General features: G+C 42.0%; 1 protein-coding gene across 1 annotated transcript; it reads right to left on the minus strand.

Annotated features, from left to right (window-relative positions):
* Positions 1 to 535: 535 nt before the first annotated feature.
* sntb2 (syntrophin, beta 2) lies at positions 536 to 27,166 on the minus strand. The gene is made up of 7 exons (XM_069163208.1): positions 26,291 to 27,166; positions 12,254 to 12,476; positions 10,552 to 10,762; positions 8,657 to 8,799; positions 8,180 to 8,376; positions 4,980 to 5,170; positions 536 to 4,508 (listed from the first exon to the last, which is right to left on the minus strand). Exons 1-7 carry the CDS (start codon positions 27,018 to 27,020, stop codon positions 4,416 to 4,418), a joined length of 1,788 nt encoding a protein of 595 aa, XP_069019309.1. The 5' UTR covers positions 27,021 to 27,166; the 3' UTR covers positions 536 to 4,415.
* Between the last annotated feature and the right edge of the window lie 250 nt (positions 27,167 to 27,416).

The raw sequence follows: 27,416 nt of genomic DNA on the forward strand, positions 1-27,416 counted from the left end.
AAAGTAATAAATAAATATAACTGGAAGCAAAAAGGACGGATAATTGTTGAAAAAGGTCACGGTAATAGTCAAATAACTGAAATAGTTAACTTAAAATGTTTAAAAAGCCGAAAGTGATGGATCAACAGTTGAAATAATCAAATAACAGACAAACAGTGAAAGGCTAAAAGTTATGCAAGAGTTCAAATATAGCTCAAATAAATGTCACAACAGGTACGAGTAACAGATAAAGAGCTAAAATAGTTAAAAGTGGTGGATAAATGGTTGAAAACGCGAAAAAGTTTAGAATAAATGGTCGAAAGATCCGGTTTCTGTCACTTCAAGTCCAAATGCAAACTTAAAACAAACTGACTTCAATACTGACAGTTCAGCTCCATTAAATAAATATTGTAAAATCCACTTTAAAATATCCAGTACTGTTAAACAACCATAAAATGAAACACAAACACGACGGAAGTGTTATCGGACGGAAGTACTTTGTAAATTACAAAATGTGAAGTCATTAAAAAAAAAAGAAATGACACATGACCTCGTGTAATTTATAACAGTTTTATTGGAAGGTATTTACATTTGAAGATTACTACATTGCTATCATACATTGTATACTGTATCTTGGAAGGAAGTCTAAAATACTTTGCATATGGCAGGTTGCTGCAGCAGCACTCTCTCGTGTGACTTTTTCAGTTTTCATGATTGTGTTGGACGCAAGCTGCCACAGATATTTATTTACCTTTGGTTCCAGAAACCCCTTCTTTTTGAAGCGTTGCTTTGCATAGACAGGAGAGCCAACATTTCAGAAACGTAAAGGAGGAAGGTGATGACGAAAAGGTGTACATTCACAGGTTTAAAAAAAAAAGGGGGGGGGGGTTTGACGGGTTTAGTGCATCGAGCTCAAAGAGGGGACGGCCCGTCGCAGATTAGGTTACAGCAAACACGACCGACTGGAAATTAAAAGCACTTTGAGAAAGGTTTAACGCTTCTTCCTGCGTCAGCTGTTGCGGAAACTGACTTCACTCATCAGGCCGAATGTAACTCAAACCTCCCACTCGCACGTCATGTTTGAAGAGAAGCAAAGTCTACTTCTGCTTTAACGCAGCCATCGTTAACTGTAGCTTTCAAAAAGAAGTTAGACAGCTGATAGGAACTATGCAGTGGCATATTTTCACTTTCATAAAAAGAAAAAAGAAAAAACTTCAAACAATCACAAGGACATCGAGTCCAACGCAGGACAGAGGTCATTGAGGCGGATGACTGAGTTCCTTATCCGGGGGACAGAGAGGTTATCTTGTTTTCCTCTGTTGGACACAACGGTACATTGTCTGAGGTCCAAACAAACACAGAGGCTCCACTGAAGAGTAACTTTAGTAACGTGTACTATGAACTAGCCGAAGCCGGTGAAAACGTGTTTATTAGTCACGTTGAACTCACCGAGGAGTTTAAACGAAGGTGAGACGAAGCGAAGAGGAAGGACGGTGATTCCTTTACGGCCCTTAAGCAACGTCGACTCGCCTCGATTTCAACCCCCCGCACCCCGCTCCAAAAAAAATGAGAAACTAATCTAAACGGTTCAAATCAGATGTAAAAGGTTCATTGTCGAGGGAATAGTAGTTTGAGCGTTCTTGGTCAGATTGATGGATTTTTCCGGAGCTTTCAACGACTTCTCACTGTCTTCATTAGACTAAATATACTGTGAACACCAGCACGTGTCTTTAACCTAACAAAAGTTAAAAAAAAATACTATAGATGTGATTTAAAAAATAGTCGCATGTCATTGAATATTAAAATTATATTATATATACGTATAATATATTAATATCAGCATCATGCATAATTCAGAATAGGTACTTTTAGCCGAATCTGAGCCTTTATTTTGAAAATATTTGACAATATTATTGTCTGCTCTGAATTGCTTACGGAGGACATTAATGATTTCACCCCCCTCAAAAAACAAACTTGAAAAATTTAACAGATGTTTCTGAAGAATAACATTTTGCATTGTTGAGGAAAAAGACCGTTTTTGTAAAAGACAAAAAAAAAAAAAAATGCAGCAGAGTCCTGAAAAATACAGACTTTTTAAATCATTTGATCTTGTCATGAAAATGTTTAAAAAAAAAAAAAAAAAAAATTATAGTTTTGTTTTGTAAACAAATAAACTAACTAGAGGTAAAAACCTAGTTTGAGTTAGCTGTTAGCCAAAGCTAACTTTGCAACTTTCTTCCAGTTTCCTGAAATTTCTAAACTCAATTTCCGATGCTTCAAAACCTTCAGAATTTAATTTGTTACTGGTGGAGAAAAAAAAAGTAAAACTACACATAGTAGTGCTTAGCAGAGCCACGACAGTGGACCTTAGTGGAATTTGTACGATTTTCTGTGTTTTAGCACCTTAATCAAACACTAAAATGAACATATTATATCTACAGCTTCATTTATTTCAAAAAGGTCCTTTTTCCAACAAACAGGAAAGCTAAAGAAGGAACAACAAAACATTTTTTTCACTTTCATTTCCTCCGTACTCATTAGCTCCTGCAGTATTTCTACTTTTGGTTTATTGTTCGGTGTGCGGTAGCGATAATCCCTTTAAAGTGTTTTAACATCTACAAGCTCCTCACTCTGCTGTGATATTTGCCGAGCGAGCTTCATGTCGACTGAGAAAAGACAGTGGGACGTGGTTGAAAGCTCCAAAAGAAAGTTAATAAAGGGGGATTGTTTTCCTGAGTTTCCTTTAACTCCTAAACTGAAGTGACTTCAGGGAAAGTTTCAACTTCTTTAAAGCTACAAAAATTTTTTTTTACCATTTTAAAGGTTAGATAGTTTTTGCAGTTGTTATATTTTTATGTTAATTCCGAGAAACTTTACTAAGTACATTTTTCATATTCCACTGGCAGATTTCTTGGCTTGAAATGAGCAAAATTCAACGAGTTAACAACATTTTTTGTGTGACTTTTTGGAGATTCGGTGCTTGTCAAGATTATGTTATGTACGAGAAGAACAATAAAGATTTCATCACGATGAAATAAGACATTAAAACTCTTGAATTTCCTTTGTTTTTGCTGTGATAGAAGCTAAAAAAAAAATGTTGTTGTTGTTTTTAAAAATCTAACTGAATGTAAAGTCACTGCAGGCTTTGTAGGAGGTGAAGCGTTATTAAACTGCGTTGGTACCTCTGTCATGTGACAGCCCACCTAGAGACAAGCCGGGTAAAAAAGAAAAAGAAAAGTCCTTGGCCAGAGAAAAAGCTATTGTAAGGATGGTAACGAGAGACGGGTAATCTCGAGCAAAGTGGAACGAGACGACAGCGACGCGGAGACGGCGTGGTAGCGGAGGCGAAAGGAGGGGAGGACACGCGCACACACACACACACGGTCACGTCGTATATCATCTGATCCAGAGTTCACGGGCAGGAAGTCACGCCATCAGGAGATACACACTTAAGAAAAACAAACGTAGTAACACGGTTTACACTATAAGAGTAATACTATTGCTTGTGCATGTCCGAAGCGTAAAATTCTCTTATTGTGTGAAAAAAAAAAAAAAGAGACGTTATAAAGAGTGTCTTTGACTACATGTAAAAAGGCACAGTTGGCGATCCTGATTACAACAGTAGTTTGGGATAATGTGCTAAAACTATCAGGCACACTATTAAGCCAACAGAAGCGTGTAGCATTTAGACACACACACGCACACACACACACACACACACGCACACACACACACACACACACGCACACGCACGCACACACACACATGATCTTTCTTCATCCGCGCAATCTCTGCTCAGGTAAACTGCATTGTGACTCTAAAACAGCGACTTCCTCTCACACATGCCAACACATTAAAAAGAGCCAAAACGTACATTGGAAGGCTGTTATGGAATGATAGGCAGAGTAAAAACAGGGAGCGTTTACCAATCCGTGTTCGGCTGTGTGTTAACCGTCTTAAAAAAAACAACAACAAAAAAAAAAGCCTTCTCTTTCTTTAACGCGTTTCTGTAACACTTTGCTTTATCGTGCGCGGGTGTCACATTCTCACAACGCCGCAGCTCATCTTTTCATACGTCACATCGGATAATCGTCACAAAATTTTAAAAACGTCATCACGTGGAATGTTTGTCGGGTTGTTGTTGTTGCCGTCTTCTAACACCTCAAAGACCTGAAGCAAAGTGCCCCTCCCGGTTCACCTCGCCCCGTAATATAAATCACTGCAGGAGGCCGAGGCGCGGCCGGAAGAGAAGGCACATTTTTTTTTGAGACAATCGACAGAAGGACTCCTGGGTTAAATTTTCCCCGCGGCGCCGCCTCAGGCCTTTTAACGTCAGCTGTGAATGGAGAAACTGGAGTAAATGAAGAGAAAAAAAAACCAAAACGTTTAAAACATCCTCTCGCCCGCGCCGCCGCAGCCGTCGCCCGCCGGTCGCTTCACGTCAGAAGGCCCATGCGGGTGAGCTTGGCCGACAGGAAGGAGTGGAGCACGAACACCACCGGCTTTGGACCCGAGTGGAGGTCAAACACCTGGAGGACGGAGGGCGGGAGGAAGTGAGAGGAGGTCAACTTCAAAATGGATGGGGCAGGAAATGAGAGATTCATGGATATATATATAAAAAAAAGATAACAATTTACTTCTATTAATCTGTTCGACACTACAACATCTGAGCTGTTAGAGTCGCTAACATGCAAATTATTTGTAGCTTTAATCGTTTACATTTGAAATCCGTTCACCTCTAATTCCTCTGTTGTTTTATCAGTTCCTGAACCTGTGATAGCTTAACAGTTAATATGGTTTATGTATCAGTAAATGAACAGTCAAATACGGTTTTTTTGTGATACATTTTTTAATTGATTTTTATCTTAAAATTAAAAATAAAGGGTTATCTCCACCTTTTCTGAGAAACTCTTTCATACGCACTATTTACATTTTTTTTTTTTTTTTTTCATATATTCAAAGTTGCCCTCTCGCAGGTCCCATCATCTGTTATTACTTACCATTTCTCCCTCCGGACCTCCAAAGTCAAGGTAAAGGTTGCGTATTCCGTCGTCGGCGGACATTTTCAGCTTCTCGTAGGGGTATCTGAAGAGCACAGCGCCTCCGGCTGAGTCGGCCGGCTCCCTCGTCACAGTGAAGCCCTTCTCATAGTGCAGCGTCAGCCGGACGTCCTGTCGGTTCAACGTGCAGCCTGGAGGAGACGGGGCGGGGGGGGGGGAGAGCGTGAGAACAGAAAAGCTGGTGTACGAGTGATTCGGGGTGAAACTACAGTAAGCGGAGGGTGGTAGTGGACGGAGCAGTGCTGCAACTGGTGACTATTTTCACGATGGATTATTTGCCCAATTATTTTTTTCAGTTAACTGGTCGGTTTACCTGCCAGTAAATATTGAGAAGCACGTTCCCAGAGTCCAGGATTACATATTCAAATGTCTTATTTTGTTCGATAGACATTAAAAACACAAAGATAACGGTTAATCAGTTAAAACTGATATCTAAAACTAATTTAAAAACAGCTGAATTAGTTAAAAATGTTATAGTACGGTGAAAGGGCTAAAGGTTGTGGATGGACACAATACGTAATGACAGGCGATCGAAAACTTCAGAGAGTGTTCCTGTTGTGCACAAACGGTGACTTCCACCGGGCAGAAGGAAGCTATAACCTTCATGAGAAAATATTATAAGTCACGTGGCTCGATCAGCAGCAGCACATGAGTTACACTTGTGTACGTGACCACTGGTACTCGCGCACATCAAATTTTGTGTCACATTTTTGGGGGAACAGAAAGAAGTCTCACGGAGCTAAATCGAGCGAGTCGAGGTTGTGCGGTTGTTCAGGTCGTTTGCACCGACTGATTTTCTCGGCAGAACTCGGTGTTGACAGTCTGACCGGGTGGGAAGAATTCGAGGTGCACAACCCTGCAAATATGTCAAAGAAAATCCAAAGCTGCGCTCATGACCCGATGTGCCCTCTTTAGGTCTTAGAGAGAAGCATTTCAAGGGTCTCTGATTTCCTGAGTCCACGGTGAAATGTGCACGTACCGGTGGTCACAAAAACGTGTTTAACTCAGGAGATTAATCTTGATCAAAGAAACATGACTGGGAGTACTTCCTCACGAAGGTTATTACTTCCTCTTGCTCGGGCTAAAAATAATGGCGGAGCGTCCAGCTTCCGTCACCTTCGTGAACTTTAACAAACTAACCAAAACATTGACTGGTTCAACTGAATGAACCAATTATTGTAATAAATTCCACTTTTATATAACCGACCGTATTAAGTTGCGGCCCAAAGACCCAAAGTATCTCTTCTATAAAAACGCAGCCTGGATGCAGCATGACTGTGAGGTCATTTGATCCGTAAGCATTTCCACGCGTTACGGTAACTTGAATGGTCCGAATGTTCCTGCACAACTGTGTGTTTGTGTAGCAGCCGGACAGGGAAGGAGAGTAAAAAAAAAAAAAAAAAAAAAAAAAAAAAAAAAAAAAAGGCTTTCCAGCTCTGTTCCGGCAGCCAACTATTGTTCTGCTCGGAGTGGAAACATTCCCCTCTGCTGGCTCCCACTTCTGCTTTTCCTACACACAGAGCTGCTCTTTCTGAGCTGCAGCACACGGAGCCAGCTGCTGTCAGGAGCTTCCTGTCGCCGGCGCAGAAAATATCTTTTCTTGAGCTAACCTGCAGAACATTTTTTACATTTGGTATGCAGGGTTTAGTTTGCCAACATATATCCTCTCTGAAACACTAAATTCCACTTTACATTCGACTTGTACACCTGATGACTTCACGCACAAAAGCGAACCCACATCCTCTGGTCGGCTGACGCCACTGCGCTGCTAACCTGTGTGTACCGACACACACACACACACACACACACACTACACACACACACACACACGGCGCATAAAACAGGCATATTCACATGTAAACACATGTACATGACCTTGCATGCCAAAAGTGCTCAATCACCTCTGTTGGGCTGGTTGGTAGCAAGTGGAAACCAACGGTGATGTCACCCACTGTTTTGTAAACTGCTCCGGTGGTACTCGGTGGTATTGCAGCTAAAGGCACTTCCACATCGGCCTCGTTTTTCAGAAATGGACGCTGCGTCCACTTTTATACACAGTCAATGGTTGCTACTGTATAACGCGGTGTTTCTTGTGCACTTGTGTGATCTCTGCTCACAGAAAGATACTATTTAAACACACCAAACCATGAACTCTGTGCGGAAATGCTGTTTACAGGCAGCAGGGAAGTAGGAAATTTTACAACGTCAACCATTTCTCAACATAACTGGTTTGATCAGTTACCTGCTTGTGTTTTATTTGTATGCAGTTGTAGCAGAGTTACTTTAGATAAGCAAAGTAGCAGCAGGTTAAATTCTTTCTAATCTACTTTCTGTCAGTTACCTAAATACCTATATATATATATATATATATACTGTGCATTTTATATTTTATATTTATATATTTATGTTATATTATATTATATATATTTATATATATATGTATATATATTTTATATTTATATTTTTTACTGCTATTTTTACTGCTATTTTATTGCTTTTCTATTGTTCTATTATTATCTTATTGCTTCTGTATGCTGCTGTAGCGAAAAAAATTTCCCCTCGGGGATTAATAAAGTAACTACCTAACCTAATAAAAAACAAGTCAGAGGGCTGACATTAAGCTGGTTAGACTCACAAAAAACGACCCGCCTGACGAAGACAAATTTATGAAAGCAATTGTAAAGTATCATTTAACATCAAAATACCCTGCTCGAATTAGTTTGACCGACACTCACCATGAAGTGACTTAATTTTGTGCTGAGGAAGTATATCTCTTCCTTTAACCACAACCTTAACAGGCGTTCAGGCAATTTCCCCTTCGGACATCGGAGCTGTCCAACTTCCCAGCAGCTTATGAACGCACCATTAGACACACGATAACTTCCGACATGAAGAGGACAATTTTTTGAAATAGCAAAGTATCGTTTAAGGGAAGTAAATCTGTTTCTTTCACTCCAAATGTTGCCATCTCGGTTTTGAAGTTACAGTACGGTAAGTTTTCAGTACATTCATTGTTGGTTTTGGTCTTTTTAAGGGATTTGTTGACAACAAGAAAAATACAGGACATCACCAAAGTTGTCCTTGAGAGTTTTTGGGGGACCAGTCTCTACGAACTCTCCTCCGACTCCAAACTCACTCACCAATGGAGACTTCTTTGATGAGCTCAGCGGCAGCGTGCGCCCCCTGCACGAGGGATCGCGTCCACGAGGACAGATCCCAGTGGGTCTCCACTCGGAAGACGTGGGACTCGATTCCCCGCCCGGTGCCGGTCCGAGTGGCAAACACCAGGTCTGAACCCTGGGCGGGGGAACTCCGGGCGCTGCCAGAGTGAACCAGTCTGGAGGGACAGACATGAAAACACAGGCACAGTTGATATAATGAAATTCATGTCACCAGAGATACAGGAGGGATTCTGATCTCTGAAGTGACCCAGTTAGAGTTATTTTTCTTAAGGGGACTGAGTTCACTGCTTTTTCATTTCAAGACCTGCAGATCCTCTAAATTATGAGGACATTGAACTGCTCTACACATGGAGTACAGTTTGAGAACAGTGTATGGACAGAAAGCAGATCGGTCAGGTCAGATTTGAAGACTGCTGTCACTCTTGTTGTGTTTACCTGGTGGCCAGCAGCGGGTGTGTGAGCAGAGGAATGGACCAGGACTCTCGGCTCCACGGCACCGACTCAAACAGCAGGATGTCCTTCTCCGTGAGCGCCATGACCACCGGCCTGTACTGCTGCCGTCCTCCTTCCAGCTGGACCTACAGAAGAAAGTCAGCAGGAGCCGTCAGTGCTGACTGATCCATCAAAAACGTTCGTGGGGTCAGAGCCAGGCAGGTAGTGATGTAGTTTGACAGGTAGTGATGTAGCTTGACAGGAATTGATGTAGTTTGACAGGTAATGATGTAGTTTGACAGGTAATGATGTAGCTTGACAGGAATTGATGTCATTTGACAGGTAGTGATGTAGTTTGACAATGTAATGATGTAGTTCAACAGTGTTGTGACATAGTTTAACAGTGTAGTGATGTAGTTTAAGTGTAGTGATGTAGTTTAACAGTGTAGTGATGTAGTTTAAGTGTGTAGTGATACAGTTTAAGTGTGTAGTGATGTAGTTTGACAGGTAGTGATGTAGCTTGACAGGAATTGATGTAGTTTGACAGGTGGTGATGTAGTTTGACAGGAATTGATGTCGTTTGACTGGTAGTGATGTAGCTTGACAGGAATTGATGTCATTTGACAGGTATTGATGTAGTTTGACAATGTAATGATGTAGTTCAACAGTGTGGTGACGTAGTTTAACAGTGTAGTGATGCAGTTTAAGTGTAGTGATGTAGTTTAACAGTGTAGTGATGTAGTTTAAGTGTGTAGTGATGTAGTTTAAGTGTGTAGTGATGTAGTTTAACATAGTACAGATGCAGGTATGTAGCAGAGGAGTTAAGTAGTTCGCTCTGACAATCTGACCTGATTCAGTTGGAGCGTTGTGTTAAAAATAGGGCAGCGTTTCTTCGGAGTCATGACTCACTACTGAGTTGGAGTTAGTGAAAAACAATGACATGAAGCCAGACAGTGTGTTTGTGAATGCGCCTGCGGTGAGTAGGTGGGCTCGACAGGAAATAACGCAACGGAAACTTCAATCTGCGTTTCCTGCGTGAACCCGGTCAAGATAAAACAGAACCATACATCCATTCACTGAGCGCGACCTTGAATGACCACTTCATCAAAGTGAGCAGATATTAATCTGGGTGAGGGTCCTGTTCCTGCTCTTGAACTGAAACGGGCCCTGGTTTAAGTTTTACATCTGAGGCTAATTCATGAAAACATGCTGCTTCCTGTTTGCTGCCGCAGGTTTTACGTTCGAGCAGAACTGCCAGTCTATACGTTAGACGTCAGGATATACGCACGACGCAGGAAAACTTCGACATCAAAACCAAGATGCCATTTCCTTTTGGCAACAACACGTGTTTCAACTAAACATTTATCAGCACTGAAACTGCACTGTACTCCCGCTCTATCATGTAGATGTATGTGCTGATGATAAAAACTCAAAATCGTGATCATCTTGGACAAATATTCATGAATAAATGACATTATCTTGGTAACTGTTAAAACTATTTTTTAGTTTTTCGTGTATTTCAGTTTTTTAAGTGAAAGATATTGAATTTGTTTTTTCCATTTTAAACCCAAAATATGCAACTTATTTTTTCTAATATGTAGAAACAGAGATGTAAACATGTGTTCGAGCTGCCGTATCTTTTGACCAAACTAAATGCTTTTCGGAAGTTGCAAGTACGAATGATTCGAGGCAAAATACAGTCGACAATTTGGCAGCTGTTGAAATGCACGTATTTCTTCACCAGGTAATTTAAATAAATAATCAGTTTATTTTAGTTTTAAGACTCTCACTCTTCTTTCATTCTTTAACTTTATCCTATTCAGCGATTCTGCAGAGAATCTAACATTTAATGAAATGATTAATCGCACGTGCAATATATGGCACGCCGCTGAAAGTACCTGTTCGGCCAGCCAGCCGATGTGTTTGAGGTGGGGGTGCGTGGAGGCCGGGGACGAGGCCCCCAGGTAGGCGTTGATGTGGGCCAGGGACTGCGGCAGCAGGGCGGCGATGTTGGTGTGGATGGCAGTGAACCAGGAGTTGGCGGAGGGTCCGTCTTTGCAGCGCAGCACCACCGTATGTTGGCCGTCGGGGGAGTGGAGCTCCAACAGCCTGAAAGGGTAGAAGGAAATTACAAACGGTTCTCCCCCCCTTTGTTTTTTTTTGTATAGCTCCCATATTTTCCAGCTAATATCCTTCCCTCAAAATCCGCCCCCCCCCCAAAAAAAAAAATTGGATCAGAAGTTGACATCCGTTTCTTAGAAAGAATAACAAAAACTTCTTCAATATTAATCTCAGTGATATTTCTGCTGCACGTTAAATTGTTGCTTGTAATTTTCAGCTGCAGTGAAAATTCCTCAGTTTTGTGCTTCGAATGGATCTGATGATTTACAAATATAACTGACTGCGTGCGATAACATTTCTACCACTCAGCAGTTTCACTTTCGAACATGTTTCTACCTGATTTCCACAGACTGGACCTGTAAGATAAAGTATCTCAGTGTGGCTCACTTTTATATCTGATTCACAATTATGAACTCTCTGTGTATCTTTCAAGAAAACCACAAACTATTTTCAATTTCCCTGACACAAGTTTTCTTATTTTTTTCTTAAATATTTGAATATAACAAACTTGTACTTCATAACTTTAGCACTTTCCTCTTAATTACGCAAAAAAATCGGCAGCTATTTAGCTGAAAAGTATAAAGTTATAAAGAGGAACACAACAGGTTTAAAGAAGCCTACAAGAATATTAATTTAATATGACCCACTTTCTAAAAGGGCAGTGAGTTAATTCAAATTATGATTGTCATTGTGAAAGATGCATATATATTGGTTGTGCAGCTGTTACTGACTGAATTTGGGTGGGGGTTTTTCAAGTGGAAATTTTTGAAAAATTGACAGTAACTTTAGGGGTTAACTGCTTCCTGCAGTCACTGTTTTTAGATTTATGTCCGAATTCAAAAAAACTCTTCATGAAAACAGAAGAAAACACTTGAACCAGTAAATATAGTAACATAAATGACTTACTTTATTTATCTTGATGAATAAGACACGATTTTCTTATTTAATCTCTTACTTAATCTACTTAAATATGAAACGTAAAATTCACTATACCTCTTGACTGCAAGGGGACTGAATTACAGGTCAACGTGTAGAAGTACTGAGGTTTTGATGCAGTTGTAATAAAATTAGAAGGGAGGTCGGAAGATATACTGATTAATTAAAACACAAAAGAAGCACCTATAAACTTCAAATTTCACATACTTGTAGCTACTAAAGTTGCTGATAATTTGGAAAGCTGCAGACTGTAGTTCTGGTTCATGAGCAACTTGTTAGTGTTACTGTTTGATATTCCACAAACACATCAGAGTGTTTTTTTAATCACCCTTATTATCTCTCACAGAAAAAACATTCCACACTAATGCAGAGAAGTCAGACGCAGGAACTATTAACACACCCAACCACACCTCACCTCACCGCCCACACACTTAGGTATCTCGCTCCAACAAACACCAAGAGAGACACACACACACACACACACACACACACACACACACACACACACACACACACACACACACACACAGTCTCACAGCAGACCTGTTCTCCAGATCGGGCATGGTGAGGTTTCTGCTGATGAAGCACATCTTCAGGCTGATGACCTTCCTGTCTTTGGATGAGGAGGAGGAGCTGCTGTGTTTGGGCGACCCCGAGTCCTCGCTGCCGCTGTAGCTGGGCGACTGCGGGCGGACGCCGTCCCACGGCAGGTCGGCCACCAGGGACGGCTTCTTGAAGAGCGGAGAGACCTCGCGGATGTACTTCACTGTGGAGGAGACAGAGAACACGCATATCAACCAATTTTTTCTTTTTTTGAAATTCATTTGTGTTTTATTTCGGATGTTTCAGTTGCATCTTGTCCACGACTCCATATTTACCATCCTGTGCATTGTGGTATTCACTTGTAAAACACTTGAAATTGCATTGGACTTGTATGAAATGTGACACATATATAAAGTTTAATGGATTTACACACTGTATACTCCATTTAATGTTTGATGGACGGTTCCATTTTACAGCAGCAATAACAGATTTTTTGACGTAAGAAGCTAAATAAACATCACTGACATTTTAAAACTTTCTACAGTGTATGTTGATATCGATGGCAAGCAGTTATGCACAGAGAAACAACAGTATTCATTAAGAGTTGTGATTTTATCCACTTGATGAGTGTTCACTCTCTTTGAGCTCTGTGTTTGGTCTCCACCATCAGACGAGATGAGATGAGAAGAATTTATTTTTTCTGTTTTATGTCATTGGAAATTAAAATATTGTGAAGTTTTAGACTGTTGCTTGAAAAAATACTCTGGAAAACTGTAACGAGTATTTGTCACAATTTACAGTCTGAGACCAATCGATTAATTATAACTAAAAATAATCATTAAATGCAGCTCTGAATTGGCACCAGCCAAATGCTTAACCTAAAAATAATTTTATTTGATGGTTTGTTTAGCAGGTTTTCCTGATATCTGAATCAACTATGGCCCCAATAACTCCTTAAAATTTCCATAAAATGTTCCATATTTCAAGTATTACTAATGACCAACAGCCATCCTGCTTACAGCTGACCAAATTAAGTCAAATCTGCCAGAAGTATGTGAGATCCACAGATATTCCCTCTTATCATAATAGAATAAACACATCAGCCTGCTGCTGTTCATCAGCGTAAAGCAAAACGTAGCCGGAGCCAAAAGCGAGGCAGCTGTTGAATATCTACATATCTCGAGCAGGCAGTGTGTTGATAGTTTGGCCATCTGTGGGAACCCACCCAATAACAGCAGGTCACTCAGGATATATGGAGCAGCCAGCAATAAAACCAAACCACGAGGAAACACTCTGGCATGTTTTTCTGAAAGAAGTCTGCATTTAATCCGCTTCTAAAAACACTTTCGGGGCCAGTTAGGTTTTAACGTTTTCAACATGCATGGAGAAAAATGAGGTTTGATTCTTCGGACAATCAGCTTGAGATTTAGTCCAGGGTCGGCCCGACTTGAAGTTTAAACACATCCTAATTACCTAATAGATCATATTCCGACCGAGAACCTGGAGCTTAAACAGTTTCTGCTATCGTCCATGCGAGTGTTATGAACACAAAGTGGTCTCCTGTGTGAAATTATCTTACAAAAACAAGAGACACCTTGACGGTGCAGCGGTGAGCTTGGCCAGTTGGCTGTTTGTAAAGAAGAAAGGCTTTCGTTTTGATGTGATGGATTCACTTTCCAAATTTGGTCCTGCGGCCTCGTCCACCTCCCGCCCACGCTGTGCCCTCCCTTTCTCCTACGATGTGCGTGAACATCTTATCTCCTCTGTGTTTCCTCCTGCAGTCAGCTCGAGTGTGCGAAAGAAGTGTGTAAATATGAGAACTAATACAGGGCGTCTGGGTGTGTGTGTGTTTGTTGGACAATGAGTCGGTCTGCTCTGTATGAAACCTGAGACGAGGCTCTCGGGAGGTGAGGTCATTCTTGAACATAGACTCAGATATTAGGTTTGTGAAGGTATGCAGGCGAAAGCGAGAGCAGGAGAAGTACGAGAAACTCAGCAGCAAAGATTTCAAACCAGGAGTGCAAAATTATGATTTGAATACATATCCACAGGTAGCTGTCGCAAATGAACACTACGTGCTGTGACTGAGAGGGTGTGTAACTCAGTCAGCAGGTGAGCAGTCTGACATGGAAAAGATACGAGTGGTAATGCATCAACGTTTAAAAAAAAAATAATTAAGAAATGCAAATGATAAACAGCTGAATTAGTCAACGAAAAGTGTAAATTGTTGAACAGTTTAAGTGGATGAATATGTGAATATCAGTGAATGGTTGAAATAGATACCTGCAAATTTTTAATAAAGATCTAAAATATAGCTTAAAAGTATGAGCTTCTAAATATGAATATACTAAATGTCACCGATAAACTGAAAAAAAAGTTTAAAACTAGTGAAATGTAATTAAGAAATGGTGAAATTAAGCTGAAAGTAGTTGATAAATATCTGAAAAAGACAGCTAAAAGTAATTTAGTTGAAACAGTAAGGGATATAACAGATGAAAGATAGCTAAAAGTAAATAATAAATGTTAAAAAAATACACAAAATGGATAAATAGTTGGCAGTTAGCTACAAGTCATGTAGTAGTAGAGATAGATTTAAGTATTTTATACATGTTCAAAAAGCCTAAACCAATGGATAAATAATAAATAAAGGCTAAAAGTGATGGATACATGTTGAAAAAGTTAACAGTATGGATAAACAGTTGAAATATTAAATGGATAAAATAGTAGAAAAGATAGAAATAGAAATGACTGAAATGTACAGCTTCTGTCAAGAAAAGTGTGATTGTAAACTTGAGCAAACTGATCTAAATTTGACAACCTAGTATTAAAAATACGCAAATAAATCCACTATTAAAGCATTAATGTTAAATTATAACCAGTTTAAAAACAGTTTAACAGGTGGTTCGGTTCATCTGACAGGGCGGTGTGGTGCATCATGCTAAAAAAGGTTTTGGGGCCACGACAGAAACATGCTCATGACTCTGAGACGGTGGGTGAGATGCAGAATCAATTTGCAGAGTGAGCTGCACGGTGCGCGACTCCCTGCCCGCCGCTGTGTACATTACTCTCCGTGTGACTCAGAGTGGTGGGCGGGGCGGAGAGTAACACCGAAGCAGCGTGCCAAGATCAGCCATCCAAACCACGCCGCCCACAACCAACATAAGGTCCGGGGTCATTTCTGCAAACGTCGGTGGTTTGGAGCCAGTGAGCGAGTGCATTCCTGGATGTTTGTGTGTGAGGGTGAAAAGGGAAGAAGACGTCTCTGCTGCGAAGCGCTTCTCTCAGTCTTAATAATCAGATCTGGTTCAGAGACGTTGAGCTATTTTCTGTCCGCAGACCTGAGCCTCTCTGCGGTTTCTGCATGTTTATATCTTCACATACAAGAGGAATAAAGTCACTGAGTATCACTGCGCTGTGGTTATCTGCGCTCCAGCTAATAAATGCAGCAACTTCTGTGGAACAACGATCCGAAACAAAGAGAGACAGCGGAACCCGAGAGCTTCTCGGCACGACGAGGTGGAAGGTCCTCGACTGGCCGGGTCAGTCACCCGATCTCAATACGACAGAGCTAACGTCCAGATCCTCAAAACCAGAACAAGTTCAGGCCTGCAAGTCTCGAGTCAAGACCAACAAGTCTTTAGTCAAGCCCCAAGTCAAGACCACCAACTCTCAAGTCAAGTCCCAAGTCAAGACTAGGAAGTGACAAGTCCAGACCGGCCAGTCCTGAGTCGAGTCCCATGTCAAGACAAGCAGGCCTCATTCAGGACCAACACGTCCCAAATCAAGTATGAAGTCAGGACCAACGCGTCCCAAGTAAAGACGAGGACGTACCAACTAAAGACCAGGACATCCCAAATAAAGACTAACACATCCCAACTAAAGACCAGGATGTCCCAATTAAAGACCAGAAAGTCCCAAGTCAAGTACAAAGTCAGGACCAGCTGTCTTAAGTCGAGTACAAAGGCATGACTGACCAGCAAGTTCAGAGTCGAGCTGCAATAATGAATCAATGAATTGTTCAGAGCTTCTTTGTTTCTTTAATGAAAAAAGTCTGAAGTACTCGGATTCCTGTGGTTTCACTTTCTGTAGCACTGGCAGGGAGTCTCACAATGATGGTTGTTCTCTGTAAAAGTGAAAGTGCTGGTTTATCCAGTCATTATGAATGAGTCCTGACAAGCTACATGTGGCAGGTCTGCACCCGGTTTTTCTTTTTCAGAATTTATAAATATTAATCTTGGATTTGAACAATTTGTTGGTTGGATTATGATAAAACACCAGAACCTTTGGACAACCAATCACAACAGTGGACAGTTTCGAGCCTCCCTCCGGTTGATCCAATGTAGTCATGTTGTTGGGTTATTCTGAAATGTTTAGTTTTCTGTGTTTTGACCCTGAGAGCCACCGTAATTGTTATTGCTGATGAATCTACTAATAAACAATTTTTCTAACTAATCAATTAATAGTTAGTTTAGATATATATTTTTTTTTTAAATAAAAAAGGCCCACACATTCATCCAGCTAACTCCTCAAAATGTTTGTTTTGGCCAACCACCACTCAAAAAACCAAAGAGATTCAATTAAGCAGCAAATTGTTTTTCATTTGAGAAGCTGGAAGCTGCAGAAAACAATTAATCAATTCCTATAATAGTTTAATTTTCTTTTGCCTAATTATATCAGCTCTAATTTCTATCTACTTCAGAAGTAAAAAATGAAATTGTCTAGCAAAGACAGAGAAGAATGGATGACAAAGTAGTGGACCTGAAATCCTATTCTCCATCTTTATTGTGTATAATTAAGTCCTTGTCTTGCTGCAGTGAAGCTTGTGAATGCTCGGTTGTGTAACTTGTTGGCAGTGTGGACCTTTATACATATGCTTCTATTCAGTTTTTCTTTTTTGTTTGGTCTAAATGAAAGGCCTGAGAGCAGATGCAGTCTTTGATGTCGCCACAGAAATCAAATCCATCAGCAATGGGATGCTGCCGAAGTTATAGCCAAGACGCTAGAAAACCTCCAACCAGCTTCATCCGTTGGGCTGTTTCTACCCACTGCACTGTCACCACACTGTTACTCCCATCAAACATGTGGCCAAAACAACTGCTGTTTACATGTAACTTATAATTGTGATTAGTAGCCTACAAAACCGCTTTATACGTGAAGATAATGCATAAAAATTGGACTGGAGATCATTTAGTACCAAGTCAAGTCTCAAATCGAGACAAACAAGTTACATATGAAGACTTGTTGGTACCAATTCAAGTCTTAAGTCCAGACCCACAAATCCCACATCAAGACTAGCAGGTACCAAATTAAGTCTCAAGTTAAGACCAACAAGTCCCATATCAAGATTAGCAAGTACCAATTCAAGTCCTAAGTCATTCGACCAAGTCCAACATCAAGACTAGTAAGTCCAAAGTCAAGTTCCAAGTAAAAACCACCAACTCACAAAATAAGATCCAAGTTCAGACCAACAAGTCCCAAGTCAGGTCCCAAATTTAGACCAACAAGTCCCAAGTCAGGTCCCAAATTTAGACCAATAGGTCCTAAATCAGGTATTAAGACCAAAGAGGCACAGATCAAGAAGTCCCAAAGCAACACCAAGTACCAAATCAACACCAAAAGGTCCCAAATAAAAACATGAGTCAAGACCAGAAAATCCAAAGTCCAAGTGCCAAGTGAAAATCAACAAAGCCCAGATGAAGACCAGCAATTCCTAAATCAAATCCTCTGTCAGGACCAGTAAGTTTCAAATTAGGACTTGAAAGTCCCACATGAAGACCAACAATCCCATGTCCACACAAACACGGGTCTGGTCTGGTCCCTCCGGTCAGGTCTTTAAATTTCCCCATGTTGGGTTTAAGTAGGTTTTCCCCGGGTCAGTTTTGGATCAGTCCAAAAATCCTCTCATCTGAGGATTTCTTTCTTTTTATTAATGGTTTAGCTTTCCTGTTTTTCCTGTCAGAAATAATAACTCTTCCTCTCCGCAGTCTGCAGCTCTCATGATAAAATGCTTTATTCCCGTTCCACCATCACAGACAGATTTAGGGCTTTCTGCTTGCATCGCACGTCTGCCTGTCTCTGCCTCGGTGCCGTCAGATGAACTCATTAGTTCTGTCAGGCCTGTCATTCAGCTCCACTTCTGCTTCTAATTAGGCCTGTCCACAGAGGACTATCTGCTCTGTGCATGCATCTGAGGGCCCGTATGTTTCCACATTAATGCGCTCGTAAGAATATTCCCTCGGAGATGCCATCGAACATCCCACGAGGCCGGCTCATCTGCCTGCCGTCAGACCTCACTGCCTTCTGGGAAAAGAGGATGCACGGAGGGGGAAAAAAAAAAAAAAGAGGATAACATGCAGAAGAGAAAGGGAGTCTGACTCGACACATATTTGGTTGTGGTGCAAAGCTACCCGTAAAACAACTCTCTTCTTCTTCCCCACACACACAAACGTAATGATCCAATGGTATGGCTGAAATAATAGCTTACAGAGCGGCGAGTCGCTCAGCTAGACCCCGGCCTCGGCATTTTCCCCCAAAACTGCCCAGAAATTCTCCTGTGGTTTGGCCCGCCACTCTCTCCTCGCTGGCTTTCCTCTCATTCCTCTCTTCGTCTCTTCCCTCCTTCTCGGTCTTCAGTCTTTTCTGCTCCCCTCCACCTTCATCTTTCTCATCCTCCTTCTTTCCTCTGTTCCCACACCTCTCACAAAAAGGTCCACCTCTAGTCTTTTCCTTCTTAATCCACCCCCCTCCCCCCTCCCCCCGCCCACGCACACACACACACACACACACACACACACACACACACACACACTCCCCCTCCCTCAAAGTCTTTCTGCCAGAAACATAATGAGAACAATGTGTCAGGATGCAGAACCCACAGAGACCAAAATGCGTGTGTTTGTGTGTGTTTGTGTGTGTGTGGTTCCCTCCTCCAGAACATGCATTCTCGATAACATGTATACACACTGCTGTAACAAGTCACTTTATAAATTTTAAAAATCACTGTTTATCGTTTACTGACAGTTCAAAACCAACCGGTGCCGCGTCAAAACCAGAGTAAAGTCCTAAGTCAGTTAACAAGTGGAAAACAACGAATCAAAACCAGCAATTTCCAAGTGTGTTCCCAAATTAAGACCACAAAGTCCCAAGTCCAAAGTCAATAACAAGTCCTAAGTCATGTGAAAAGTCAAGATCACAGAGAAGCATGTAAGGACCAACAAATCCCGAGCAAAGACCATGAAAATTATTATGCGCTACTCGTCAAATTATGACCAGTGAAAATCATAGTAAATTATTATGGCACAGAAAAATGAATGCTTTGAAAATTGGTATTATTAGTTTATTGGGTGTATAATATGTTTTTGGTTTTGATTTACAGTTTTTACAATGGTAGCTGCTGCTTTAATATCTCTGGTTGCATTTGACTGTAGCTGCCAATATTCCACGTCAGTGAACAGCGCTGCTTTGCGGTAATATTGGTTTTATGGGATTTTACAGCAATGTCATTCATGATTTTGATTTACAGGTTATTTAACACACTGGAATCAGTCAAAAACAGACATCTTCAGATGTTTTTCACATTTATTTTCCATTAGAAAAATTGACCATACCAGAGACTTTCTGGTGACCAAGTGAATAAGATGTTTGCCATATACTATAATTGCTAAATCCCTGATTTGGTTCCAGCTTCTCCTTCTTTCTCCTCATGTTACTCATCTGTATACTGACAGCGAGACAAGCAAATAAAGGCAAAAGTACCAAAAACAATCATTTGAATAATCTATATTATAATTTGCTGCTATTATGTCATAATATAAAACGTAACAGAAGATTTTATTCATGTTTCCCAACACAACAGGACACCATTAAATGCTGAGTACATTATTTAATGTAGAACTGTTAATATCAGATTAAATCTATTCCTTCAAATTGGGATTTTCCATTATTAAATCCAAAGTGGTGATTGATTTATACCAGAATCACGACTGGAGCTGCAAACATTAGTAGATCAATTGACTGATTGATCGACAGAAAATGAAAGCAACAACTATTTCCATAAGTGAATAATAATTATTTAAGTCATTTTTCTAGATAACATACAAACAATTTGCTCGTTCAAGCTCTCAAAAGTGAGATTTTGATGCTTATATTAGTCTACATTTGGTTGGACTCTTAAGATGTTGTTATGGGCATTTTTCACCATTTTCTGATATTCTATCAACAAAATAATTAATCAAATGAAAATAATCTGCAGATTAATTAATAATAATTAATATCCATTAGCTGCAGCATCAGTCAGGACAAAAACCTGGATCTGCATCTCTGAGATACATTTAATGGTGATCAGTTTAAGCCACAGATGGCCTTTTATAAGCAGTGCAAATGTAAATGCCTCCATACACCAGAGTCCCAACAAAAAATATTCCCATGAGCCCTCACACAGTTACACCTGCCCCCTCCCCTTTGTTGTCCTTTAACCTCAGATCAGAGAAACAGCCTTTGGGAAGTAACGCCGCTGAAGTGTAAACACGAGTGGGTTTATCTGCAACACCACGCCGTTATATTTATGAAATTACATAAGTTGGCCCTTCTAAAAGGTCAGTGTATGGCCCCAACGTGTGTCTATTTCTATGTGAATATGTGTGTCAACTTTCCACAAAGGATAAAGCAGATTATGGGCAAAAATAATCACATTCGCCATTGTCTGCTGGAGTGACGGTTAAAGATTACAAATGTCTACCTGTCGCTAGCGAAGCTGAGGGCACACACACTGACGCTGGTTGAGCTGCACTGGGTTCTGGTGGGGGGCGGGGAGGGGGGCAAGTTTTGTGGGATGGTGTCTGGCGTGGTGGAGCAGGTGAGTCAGTTACTCCAATAAAAAGTGTTTAAGCTTCCACCCTGACAGGATGCTGGGACTAAGGTCAAAACAGATCCACATTACACCCGTTAACAACCTGCAATCCGGATATAATCTGGACAATAAAAATGCACACAGAACACACTGGAAATCTGCACGTGATCGGATCGGATGGTCCACATTTGGCGGCGGTTGGAGTCTCAACTCACCCAGCAAGTTGAAATGTGACGATAAAACAACACCATGGTCACAAATAAAACTATAAACACACTAAACAAACAATTGAATTATGAATGAATCACTTTTTCGGTCTCCGTGAAGTTAAAACCCCACCAGAAGCTGAACATTACATGCTGTTGACTTGTTATCATCTTTCAAAGTTGTTTTTGCAAGTGTGTCACCAACGCCGAGCTGAAAGACGCTAAAATTCTTCATCGAAAGGGTTAAAATTGCACAGAGGGAAAAACAGCAGGGAGACAAAAAACTACAGCGATATAAAGCAACAACAAGGAGACAAAAAAACACCAGCAAAGACACACAGCACAAAACAACTACAGAGACAAAAGACGACGACAACAAAGCGAAACAAAAGGACCACGAAAAGATGCAAAACAATGAAGAGACTTAAAACAACAACAACAAAAAGGATGTGAAAGGACAAGAAAGAAGTGACCGGAAGAGACGCAAAACGATTGCAAAAAGGACATCAGAAGAATTTCAGCACGGAGAGAAACAACATGAATACAAAGTGACACAAAACAACTAGAAATAGACGCAAAATGAACACAAATAGATGCAAACCTCATCTGCATTGTTTGTAAGTCATGTTGTGTTTTTGTCACTGTGGGGGTCCTGCTCTTGCGTGTGTGGTGGCGGTGGTGGGAGGGGAAGGGGGTGGGGTGGGAGGGGGTTTACAAATCATACAATTTAAATCCGTCCGTTCGAATACAAGCATGTACATTTCTAATTTCAGTCAAAGGTCAATTCAAAACTCTTTTGACAGCTGGATACCAGCGACTTATCCGCAGATGAATGTGAAGGCAGCGGCGTTTCATACTGGGACGGAGCTGAGGAACTCGGCGTGTCCTACTTCAGGCCGTGCAGACTCACGCTCGGCGAACAGGTCGCAGCCCACGAGGACACCGACGGGCCCAATGAACGCACGGTCGGCTCCCAAGAAAAGAACCGTTCCTCGTCAGGGCTGTCCCCGTTTTATCAATGCCCTTTGTTTCTGCTAAAGTTTTTTGTTTTTTTTCATTCGTCCAATTACTCGCACAAAAGGCTCATCTTGCGTCTCCGTCCACCGGGCAGCGGGCTAACCCAAAAAGACACACGAGGGGGCGGCTGCAGCGAGCTTCGACTAATCATTTGGACATATGGGATGTTGTGCCTTTCAGTCAGCTGGTGAGGGAAAGGGGGGGTAAGGGTAGAGGGATTAATCAGCAGCGTGTCATGTCTGGAATATGTATGTCATGTCTTAATAGGTCAGTCGAAACTCCCTTGTTCGTACCTGAGGCCTTTAAGAGTGAAGCCACCCCCCTCCCCCAGAGGAACAAACTCGGCATCAAATCACAGGCTGCACGTATACAATGCAAGAAAAGTTCATCTATGCATGGCCTGATTACACTGATTACACTGCTGAGGGGCCCCCCAGGCAAGAACTGGTTGTTGGGTCCATGTTGACCCCCTCACTGACCACTTTAATAGGGACATCTGTCCGAAACAGCTCTGCCATAAATCCTACTTTTATGAAGCTTCTATGTTTTCAGTTTGTGTTGTTAGAAAGGTGATAATTTCTACTTTAACCCTCATGTATGTTAATGGTGTAGTCAAAATATTAGGAACGCTTTTCAATATAATCCAGTCTCATACCCACCAGTTTAATTATTTCCCCAGACACCAAGAAACCAACGAGAACTGTGGATTAAACATGAGTAGTTGATTGACAGAAAATTAATAACAATTCTCATACATTGATTAACTGCAGTTAATTAAACTGGAGCCCCAAAGTTTGCATGCGTGTGATTCTCCAGATAATTTCCCAAAAATATTTGAATCTTTGGACAAGTCAGAAAAAAATTATTGTGGTCCGGTTTTACCTCCACATCCCCACGGCTCCTCCAGTTCAGGATATATGGCTCAATAATAAGTCTTTTCCAGCAAAGACAACAAGCTTCTTCTAGTTAATAAAAGTTTTGGTGGCTTTATTTTGACTCTCTCGCATCACTACAGGTCGACAACTACCAATGTATTAATCTGATGATCATTTTCCTGATTAATCAAGAAGAATGGTGAAAAATCCCTGTCATAATTTCCAACGTCAGATGTCTGGTTTTATGTGACCAATAACTCATAACCCAAAGAGATCCAGTTTACAATCAGGTGTGACAAATCAAAGCATCGAATCCGCATATTCAAGAAGCCCGAACCATTAAATCTGGGACTAAAACGATCAACCAATTATGAAAATATTGTATAATATTTGGTTGACTAATTGCTGCAGCTCCTCATCATTTCCCAGCATTCCCCAACAATAAAACATAACCGACATAATCATCCAAGTGGGAGCCGCCGGTGTTGACCTTTGGCCTAAATACACACATGCGAGCGGAGGTCAGGAATGCGGGGCTCCTAAGCTAATTGTGAGAATATCAGGGCGGCGGGAGGAGGGGGGGGGGGGGGTTATGTGTTGTGTACACGGCACGGCGGTCTGCAAACTCGGGCCTCGTTCTGACCGAGCGACCGAGTGAGGCGGGAGATCGACAAACAACACAGCTCGCTGCCCGTCAAGCTGACAAACAGTGACAGGCAGCTGACACATTCCTGCAAACAGAGGTCCGTGTCTGGACGGTGGCAGCACATCCTCCCGTCTCGGCCTCTCCGCCTCGGGCTCCCTCGGAAATGACTTTTTATACTGATGTCAGATGCGAAAGGCCAAAATTCCACCAGTGGTTTTGAAGTGATACTTATTTCTCTGCTGCGTGCACATTTTTGGAGCTTTTGCATGTCAGCAGCAGCAGAATATTTTGGATCATCTCTGATTGAGGGGAGAATAAAAAATTTTTTTTTTTTAAAAACTGATACCGTTTCCACACAAAGCCTCAGGTGTTTATTTAATCAGCACAGCGGATGGCTTAAAGAGTCTCTGACATTTAACTCCGTTTATTTTGGGAGGAACAAAACAGGCCTCATTTAGACTTTGGTGGAAATGTGTCACACATTGATTAGTTCCTACGATACGTGCTCGTCAGTATTCAGCCGGCGTTCATTCCAAACCATTAAACACTGCATTTAGGCCGTTCCCAACCTGAAGTTTCACCACCACCACCACCACCACCACCACCACCCCCAGCGCTCTGTGGCCTCTCTGCCTGCAGTTTGCCCTTTTTCTCCCCCCACTTTTCTAAGGATTGAACTGTTCGACGTCGGCGCAGTTTAGGATGCGAACGCATCTCCATGGAGCTCTGTGCAGTCCCCCCGCCCCCCCCCCCCCCCCCGCCCCCCATAAACAGTTTGTGAAAGATTCCCTTTACATGTCTTCATTTGTTTGGTTTTGTCCAACCAAGAGTGCAGAACGAAATTATATTAAGTTTACAATCATAGAAGACAATAAGAACCGGCAAACATACACATTTGAGAAAGTCATTTCCTGTTTTATCAGTTAATATCTTAACCGACCAATTATTGTGCTGCTGGTCTAATTCACTTATAGTGTGTAATGCAGTTTGTCCATCTGAAGTTTAATAGGCAATTAGGCTTGTTGATGTGTGTTTAGCTTTAGTAAAACATATCTGAACACCGAACCTTCAGCAGACCTTGTGATGCCTTTTGCGGGACTGCAAAAAAAAAAAAAAACGATCAAATAATCTGCCTCCCACAATTTAATGAGAAAACCTCAAAACTAGCTGCACAGCCACGACTCTTTTACCAGCTCAGTCAATGTGTTCGGCGTCATTTAACCTTCTGTCAACACAGAAAAAAACATTCATTTAAAATGTATGTATCTTTCCAGCAACACGTCGAACGCAAATCTCATTTTTACTCTACTTTTAGCTCCGTTTTGGTCTCCTCCATCTCTGGAGGAAGATATCTGTCTCTTAAGCATCCCAAGGTACGACTTTCCTAATCAGCCAGCCGCTGTGTTTTTCCAATCTGTGGGGGTCATGAGATCAGGGCCGTGTCTGAGAGTTGTTGTCTTGATTGAACTGACTGGCTTTCAGGTGACTTCTTTTTTCCGATCAACAATCCAGATCGTAAAGATACGAAGATTACCATCGTACGTGACAAAGAAAAGCATCAAATCCTCACATTTAACCAGAACCTGTTGAATTTTGGGGGAAAAACAATAGCTGTTCTGGACTTTTATTCTTTCTGATGAGATGTAATAGATTATATTCAATTTTGTTGTCGGTACACTGACAGCATCGGCGCACTGACACACAGCCAAATCTCATCTGGTCGTGTTTACCGTGACCTCTGATCTTCAGCTACCCACAATCATTCAAACATACAGAGCACATTGTATCTCACTCTGACTGCGACCACGGTGGTTACATTCCTGTTTACACTAATCAAAGGCTTTCTGTTCTGTTGATATTATTTAAGCCTCGTTTCTCCTCCTCCTCCTCTTCCTCCTCCTCTTCCTTCAGATCATAGATCAACTGGGACTGTGTGTGTTTATGGCTGCATATTATTACGTGCAATATAAACAATTATCCTTGGTGGAAGTTAGATACACACAGCACATGTGTGGAGACATCGAGAAAGCTCACAGCAACGTGTGCAGCATGCTGAAATTGATGTGAAGTGGGTCAGATGTATTGTGCTGATGAAATGCATTATCTCTAAAAAAAAAAAAAAAAAAAAAAAAAAAAAAAAAATCAGTTATATTAAGTATGTAGCTGGTGACTTGTTAAGTTGTTCCTATTACTTGCATGCTCCAACATGTGACATATTTCCACATGGGGTTTAAAGCTATTTTATGTTTCAGTCTCTGTATGAAAAAATATGCTCCAAATTCACCTGCAGTACTGTGGTGCAGTAATAAGTTCCATAATGAATGTGACACCCATGCAAGTACCTGGAGATATAACAGGGGTAGAGTGCACAAGAGGTGTGGAGCCAGACCGCAGAGGTCGAATCTCGGCCTTTTCAAATCCCCGCTCTCGCGTGGGCCAACTTACCCTCCAGCGTCACTTCTTTTCCTGCCTTCTTAAGCGCCTGGACCGCCAGGTCGTGGGTTGCCTCCCGGAGGTCGTTCCCGTTCACCGACAAGATCGCGTCGCCCACCCGAAGAGCCCGGCTCTGGTCTGCGGCAAGCCCCGGAAAGATCTTGGAGATGAGGATGGGCATCCGGTTCTCTCGCCCCCCCTTGATACTGATCCCCAGCCCGCCAGACTCCTGCTTGACAACTCGGACCTTCCGCACAGCTTCCGAGGAGCCGTCCAGGTTGACGGGCAGGTCGCCTTGTCTCGACCCGAAACTGGACCCGGGACTGCCGTAGCTGGAGCCGGGGCTTCCAAAGTCAGAGTTTGTGCCGTTATTCGGGTACTTTCCCGGGCTGTTCATGCCATAGTTGCCGTCGTATTGACCTCGACTCACACCCCCGCGCCCCGGGCTGCTGCTACGCCCCCGACCCCCGTGGTTCTGGTTCTGAAGTTGGTCTTGACCCGAGGACGAACCGCGGCCGGGGTTCCCCGGACTCGTCCCCGGCTCGTTTCCGTTCGACATGCCGTTTCGTAGGCCCGCCGAAGAGTTGCTGTAGTCCCAGTGATTGGCCCCGGGTCCGGTTGCCTCCGCTTCGGCCGTTAAAGTGAGCGTTTCCCGGGTGAGTTCGGCGGCCACTCGGATCCAGCGGTCGCGGAGCAGAAGGTCCAGTTGACCGTTTTTGTCCGCTCGGGTCCAGACTGCCATTCCTGGACGGTTAGCCTGCTCCGAGGCGGGCCGCTTTCACACTAAACTCATCATCAACTTTTTCCTCTTTTTCAGAGTGCGCACAAGCAGCGACTAGGCTGCACTGGCCCGCATCGACACACCCACTCCCGCCGTGACTGCAGGCCGAGGAGGGGAGGGGGGGTGAGGGGAGAAAAAAAAAAAAACCCAGAAGGACTCCCAGAAAAGAGGGAGAGGAAAGAAAAGAACAACTGGCTGTGATGGGCCAGCCTCACAGGGCTTGTTGATGAGTTCAGGGTCTAAAGCTGTCCAACTTCCACTGGAAAGTCAGCACGAATAAAACAAGAAGACATCCGTTCAAACCTTTCAAAATAAAAACAAACCACAATATATTTTTTTTTAAAATAAAAAAATCCA

The sequence above is a fragment of the Embiotoca jacksoni genome, unplaced genomic scaffold (genome assembly GCF_022577435.1).
Source record: "Embiotoca jacksoni isolate LCO1_2020_lvr unplaced genomic scaffold, fEmbJac1.0.p SCAF_3, whole genome shotgun sequence".
Lineage (NCBI taxonomy): Eukaryota > Metazoa > Chordata > Actinopteri > Embiotocidae > Embiotoca > Embiotoca jacksoni.

Excerpts from the sequence above, each read along its gene's own strand:
- sntb2 (XM_069163208.1), bottom strand. The coding sequence starts at position 27,020 with ATGGCAGTCTGGACCCGAGCGGACAAAAACGGTCAACTGGACCTTCTG. Across the intron at positions 12,477-26,290 it reads AAAAGAAGTGACGCTGGAGG|TGAAGTACATCCGCGAGGTC; the intron begins GTAAGTTGGCCC and ends TCTCCTCCACAG. Across the intron at positions 4,509-4,979 it reads GAGGTCCGGAGGGAGAAATG|GTGTTTGACCTCCACTCGGG; the intron begins GTAAGTAATAAC and ends TCCGTCCTCCAG.